General features: G+C 51.2%; 1 protein-coding gene across 1 annotated transcript; it reads left to right on the plus strand.

Moving 5' to 3' along the window:
- Positions 1–373: 373 nt before the first annotated feature.
- Positions 374–3,943, plus strand: LOC309449988 (uncharacterized protein; the record flags this gene model as incomplete). The annotated part of the gene is made up of 6 exons (XM_082072577.1): positions 374–959; positions 1,458–1,592; positions 2,539–2,678; positions 2,834–2,895; positions 3,426–3,528; positions 3,648–3,943. The coding sequence occupies exons 1-6, from the start codon at positions 901–903 to the stop codon at positions 3,941–3,943; spliced, it is 795 nt and encodes a 264-aa protein (XP_081928703.1). The 5' UTR covers positions 374–900.
- Between the last annotated feature and the right edge of the window lie 2,860 nt (positions 3,944–6,803).

Below are 6,803 nucleotides of genomic sequence, written 5' to 3' on the forward strand. Positions count from 1 at the left end.
TGTCACAGCTGAGGAGATGCCTCCTGGCTCAAACAGATGTGCTGAGGATGGTGCCTAGCCAGCCCCAGGCTTTGGGTGGGCAACTGCTGCCACCGGCTCTGGCACCAGAAAGCTTGCTTTTGGCTGCTTTTTTGGCAGTTGAGCATTGTGCCCCTAGGTGGTAGGCACCACAGCCTGAAACGATGTCTTCAGCCGTCTTGTCTGTGTTAACTGCATGTATTTCATTTTTAGGACGCCTCTGCATCTTGCTTGTGCGAACGGCCATGCAGATGTCGTTCGCTTTCTGGCAGGAAAGAGGTGCAAACTGAACCCTCGTGGCATGCTTAAGAAAACACCACTGATGCTGGTACGTGGAATATGTTACGCTGTTGTACATGGGGCTTGTCAATTATGCACAGAGCGATACCTGCCTTGCGTGATTCTTTACGCAGGCCTGCGTAGAAACAGGTATGTTGCAGTCAGCGGGGAAGGGGCATACGTTGCCTAATCTTTGAAGACGCTCGTACTTTCCCGTGTTGCAAAGTTGCAGAAGTTCTGACAGAGAGAAACGTACACATTGGAAGTTGCTCCTCCCTTGTGGCTTGTTTCCAGGCAGTAGAGCACCAGCACAAGGACTGCGTGACTGCTCTGCTGGAGCACGGTGCCAACATCAACCACAAAGGTGCCGGCGGCAACACTGCCCTTCACCTGGCTGCCCTCATGCCCAGCAAAGCGATGGTGGAGCTCTTGCTCGAGCACAATGCCCAGATTAATGTTCAGAATGACGTAAGCTTGGGCTTTGGGTAAGCGTTTCTTCCCCAAACTCGCTTGACTTTCCTGTGTTCTTCTAAGGGAGACGATTTCTCCTTTCAGTTAGGATACACTCCACTTGCCGTCGCGATCGTCGAGCGCCGTGAAGAGATGGTCGAGTTCCTCCTTCAAAACGGAGCCGACGTGAACGCTCGAGATATTCATCAAAGGTGAAGTTTTGTCAAAAGCGTGCGTGGGACTGCTGAGCGTTGTTCAGATGGGCTGGATGGGAGCCATAGGAATGAGCTTTGAAAAAGAACCAGGAGCTGCCCAGAAGGAGCTCCTTCCGTGCCACTTGTGAGAGCAGACCTGTGCTCGGCTGCTCTCTTACCTCGGGGGATGATCTCTGCGCTGAGGACTGCAGCAAGCGTTGGCTGTGGTGCCAACACACACACACGTGTGCGAGCGTGCACACACACACGTGCACACAGAAACACAGACACACACAGACCTCCTGAGTCTGCTTTGGGGAGAGAGACTCTTGGCCAGGAGACCTCCTGAGGTCCCACCACCCTCAATTTTCCGACGCATCCAGGTGTTTTGCTGTAATTTCGCTCTGCCAGTAGGAGGGGAAATGAATTGTTTGAGGAGCAAAGAAGGACTCAAGTAATGGCAAGGCAATGTCTGCAGAAGCTGATGCATTTCCTATCACTTCTTGGACGCTTTAGGACCCCTCTTAAGATTGCTGGTTATGCTGGGAATACAAATGTAGCACGGCTTCTGCTTCAGCACGGTGCTGTTCTTTCTCATCCAGACGAGAATGGCTTCACAGATATGGGTTATCTTGATGCCTTTACTCCTGGGTAAGTGTTTTATATCTTTGTTAAGAGCAGCTGCATTGTCAGCTACATGTCCTTAACAGCTAGGCTGAAGGAAATAGCCCTTTCTCCTAGTGATGGTAAACTGTGGAGTAAAAACCCCTTTAGGAACAAAGCATTTTTGGGGATTGCCCTAGCAAAACAAGAGCTTGGTTCCTTCCCTGCAGGCTTCTGGCACAGTATCAGTCTTGTGCTAATGCACCATTTTGCATAGCAGCCTTGGCCTGGGGCACGTTTTTACTATTTTCTTCTTTCTTTGGGGGTTTTTTGTTTTGTTTGTACTTGTGCTTATGAAGCAACCCTGAAAGTGGTCTCTCTCCAGAGCCCAAACTGACCATCTGCCAGGGCTGTTAGAAGATGGCACCTGTGCAACGTAGTTAACCCCTGCAGTGCCTGGAATGCAACCACAATCTTTGTTGGCCTCTTGACATCCCACTTAGGAGCGCTCTACACTCTCAGGGCCTCAGAATAGGGACGGGAATTTCTGAAACCCTTCGAAGTCCAGAAGGAGTTTCAGGAGACGTTACCCCAGCTTGGCGTGAAGAGTGGCTGCAGCATTAGTATAGCATCCCGCTGAGGTAGAAGCCTTGTAGTTAGATGTCAGTCTCACTGGCCCCCAAAATGGACAGGGGGGTTTATAACATGAGACTGTAGCCAGCAGGGGTGAGTTACCCCATCAACAAGAACAGGCACCTGTACTGTGAACATGCCTGTAGTGAGTACTTCAGTCTGCAATAGGACTGCAGTCAGTTCTCTGTGTGTGTGTGTATGTGTGTGTGTGTGTGTGTGTGTGTGTGTGTGTGTTGCCATTTGCACCTGGCTCTGAATATGTGAACGATGGCTCCTGAATGGCTGTTGCGCTTCCAGTAGAGAGCGTATGCAAGTGTGGGGGTACGATCAGCAATTTCATTTCCTTCCTTTTTGTATGCAGTTTTTCTAAGACACTGCAGGAATACGGCAGAAGTAAAAGCACAGGAGAATGCTCTGTAGGAGGTGCAGCAGTAGGTGAGATCTCTTCCTCCGGGACGACTGCTGCCCCTCCCGTGGGAGCACCTGCGCAGAGTGGAGCAGGTAGGATCCCCCACCGTGGAGGAGGTGATGAGGACAAATCGCTGTGGCCTGAAGGAGAATGAGAGCCCTTTGTTAAATGCAGGGCCCGCGGGATGGGAGAGGGCACAGTAAAAGAAGCACTCACAGCTGCATTGTGCCTCTTATTTCCTTTGAAGGTGTCTTGCCAGAAGCTGGAGCAGAGCAAGAGGAAGACTTTGATTCCCTCTCTGATTTTGAGGTACCTTCTCTGAAGGTGGGGTCCGACTGGGCGTGTTTACTTTTGGGCTCTTTTCCTTCTGCTGCTGCTTCCGACTCAGGCTTGGAATCCCAGCATCACTTAGGTCGAAATAGACCCTTAAACTCATCGAGTCCAACTGCACACCTGGCACTGCCAAGTCCACAATTAAACCAGGTCCTTGACGACCACATGTACACGTCCCCTAAATACCACCAGGAATGGTGACACAGCCACATCCCTGGCCAGACTGTTCCAGTGCTTGATAACCGTTTCAGTGAAAAGATTTTTCTAATATCCCATCTAAACCTTTCCTGGAACAACGTAAGGCTCTTCCTTCTTGTCCTATTACTGCATATTTGGCAAAAGAGACCGACACAGATGCCTAACATGCTGGCTGTGTCTGGCATTTTTGATCTTTCCATCACCTGATACCACATTATGCATCTTGGCTGAAGCGGGAGCTTTCTGCGTGTAGACGGGTCCAGGAGGAGTCTGTGCCACTTCTAACTCATGTCTTTTCATTTACACAGACGGATTCTGAAGGTCCAATGGAACTGCTGGATGCCGTCCTGCTTCCAGGTGCAAAACAACAAGGAGCGTGTGCGCATCCTGTTGCAGACAAGCGTCGCAATGGTAATTTCCTGACGGACTTAAAAGGTTCCCTTTGTAAGCTTCTCTGGAGTGAAGCGGATGGGGAAAAGCAGAGTGAAATAAGCACTCACGGCAGCGTGGCGCTTCTTACCTCTTTGTAGGTGTGTTGCCAGCAGCAGGAGCAGCACAAGAAGAAGAAGAAGATTTTGACTTCTCTTCTTTGGATGAGGTACTTTGTCTTCCCGAGCTAACGGAATTGTTACGCTTCTTAAGCCCAGCTGCTGAAAGGCAGTGTGATGCTGCAGTGTTGCTGCGGATTCCTCTCCTCACTGTCTCTCGGTCTGTGTTCTTGCTCACTCAGGATTTTGCACCGGAGAGAGAAGAGCTTCCGCTCAAGAAGGAGGCTTCAACACAAACCGATGGTCAAGGCGACGCTCAGGTGACTCTTAGGGCCTGATGCACATATCTGTAAATCAAGCCCGTCAGTTTAAGGAGACCTGTTTGTGCTACTGAGGGTCCTTTTGGAGTGCTGCTGAGAGGCAGTTTTTGAATTGGGACCTGAAGTCTATTTCAGACCTCATTTTGTTCCCGTTGTGAAGCAGAAGTGCTGCATGAAGAGGGAAAACAGTCGGTTAGAAAAAAGCTAGTGGCACAGATGCTCAGCCTCTGTTCCGAAGAGGAAAATACGGAAGCCTTTTCTGCGTATCAGGAAAGAGAAAGTATCATGCTGAGCTGCCGGTCGTTTGGATGGGCTCAGCTGAGAAAGGTGCCAGCAGGTGCCTGCTGGTGGTGGCCAAAATCTCTCGTCTTGGAATTCACTGAGTCGTAGAAGCATAGAACGGTTTGGGCTGGACAGGTCCTCTAAAGATCATTTAGTCCAACTCCCTGCTGTGGGCAGGGTCATCTTCCACTAGATCAGCTTGCTCAACACGCTGTCCAGCCTGACTTTGAACAATTCCAGGGATGGGGCACCCACAACTTCTCTGGGCAGCCTGCTCCAGTGTCCCACCACCCTTGTTCCAACCCTCTGATCATTTCTGTGGCCCTCCTCTGGACCCACTCAAACAGGCCCGTGTCTTCCTTCTGCTGGGGACCCAAGAGCTGGAGGCAGTAGTCCAGGTGGGCCTCACAAGAGCAGAGCAGAGAAGAAGAGGAGAATCACCTCCCTCCACCTGCTGGCCATGCTGAAGATCAATCTAATGATATGATCCCATGTGTCCTGTTGCCATCTTCTTACTGGCTTCTCCATGCTCACGGAACACCATTTCTTTAGGAATGGGTCAGGTGGCTGCAGCAGGAGCTTGCCAGCGCTCTCAGAAAGTGCTCCCTGGCAGAAGCTTCGCTTGAAGCTGAGAAGCGCCACAGCAGGGACCTGCAGGAACAGAAACTGCAGCTGCAGAAGGAACTGGACAGTTCTAAAGCTCAGGTAGGGAGAAAGCTTGTCTCTTGTCTCTTGGTGGGGGCCCAGGCCTTTTCTGTTGCAAACCAGAGTGAGGAACGGAGCCTTAGTTGGGGGTCCACGCCTTTTTAGCAAGCCTAAGCTGACTACTGGGGATTCTTGCTTTGGTTTGACAGCTGCAGGAATTGAAAGAGCGGCTTATCCGGACCGAGTGTTATGCCGAGTCCCTGGAGAGTGCCGTAAAGAATCAGGAGAGGGAGCTAACAGCTTCCAAGAACCTGCAGAGAGAGACTCTGGTCAAATCTCCTGGAACCGCGGCTGTCCCTCAGCTGGAAGAACGCGTGCAGCAGTAGGGAAGTCATGCAGTGGGGCAAGGCTTTGCTTTCTGCGATTGTGGGGAAAATAACTGGACTGTCTTCCTGCATCCCAGCCAGATAATACTACGTGGTTTAATAAACTGTGTTGTCTAGTCCGTGTCTTCGTTTTGCTGCCCCATTGCAGTGCTTGGGACCAAGCTGGAACGGGGGAATGGCACCTCAGCCAAAGGAAAACACTTTTCTCTTGTGAGGGTGGTGAGAGAGCGGTGTTAGGGAAATGAAATGGATTCAAGTGACTCAGAAACCTAAGGAAAGGAAAGGGCCAGACCTGGTTTTGGCTCTTCAGCAAAGGGGAAGTCTCCAGGGGCTCTGAGATCCTCTGTGGGCTGAGCGTGGTCACGGTCGTGGTCCTGCTGGCAGCTGGGGACACCACGTGCAGCAAAGCGCTCCCCTTCCTGGACTCCACGCTGAAATGCGGTTGGAAGCAAGAACCATCATTGACTCTGGTGTGTGGGCCCTGGTCTGTTTGGGAGCGGAGGGTGGGGTTCAAAGCTCAGCAGGGCTCTGGGAGGAAACCCCTGCTGGGCATTTCCCAGCTGACACGCACAACTCTGATCTCTCCCACTGACGTGGGCCTTCCCTGGCATAACCCAGCATTGACTGTGGGATTTGCATGAGCAACCTCAAGTGCCATTTAAATGCTGCCATTGTCCCCCCACCTCAATGTACCTGCTTTTGTACATCCTTTGCAAACTCCACCTGAAGGGAGAACCTTTAGTCTTGCAGCTGTTTTAACCTCCTAGCCAAGCAAGGATCTGTTCCCTCTCTCCCTCTCAATTGCCAGAAGAATAATAAGCCCCACAGAAATAATAATAGAATAATGAACCCCACAGGTTTCAGACTGAATACATCACAGCTGTGGAAAAGATATACCCCAACTTGCTGGGCTGATGACTTCCAACTGTACCCAAAACAATCATCCTGGCAATTCCCAGGCTGCTTCCCAGCACCAGCCTTAGAGGGAAACATCTCAAAATTTGAAGCCTGAACTTGTAAGACCTAGAAATGCGAGGTGGTGGGTACCCAAGTGTCCTCTGTGTGCTCTCAAGGGTGGGCACAGCGTGCAGGAGTCGGCAGTGCAGCACAGGTTGGGTAGGAAAGGACAAGGCCTCCTCTCTTCTCCTTCCGGCACGTACAAGAGAACCGTGCGGTCTGGCCCAGTCAACGTGTGTTTATGAAAGGCAGGTCCTGTTTGATCAACCTGAACTCCTCCTACGACGAGGTGACCCACCTAGTAGATGAAGGAAAGGCTGTGGATGTTGTGTACTTTGACTTCAGTAAGGCCTTTGACAGCGTATCCCACAGCAATCTCCTGCAGAAGCTGGCAGCTCATGGCCTGGATGGGTGTACTCCGCAATGGATAATGAACTGGCTGGAGGGTCGGGCCCGAAGAGTTGTGGTGAATGGAGTCAAATCCAGTTGGCAGCTGGTCACGAGTGGTGTTCCCCAGGGCTCAGTATTGGGGCCAGTTCTGTTTAATGTCTTTTATCAATCATCTGGACAAGGGGCTTGAGTGCACCCATAGTAAGTCTGCAGATGAC

This window comes from Streptopelia decaocto, assembly GCF_964273445.1.
Source record: "Streptopelia decaocto genome assembly, chromosome: 1".
Lineage (NCBI taxonomy): Eukaryota > Metazoa > Chordata > Aves > Columbiformes > Columbidae > Streptopelia > Streptopelia decaocto.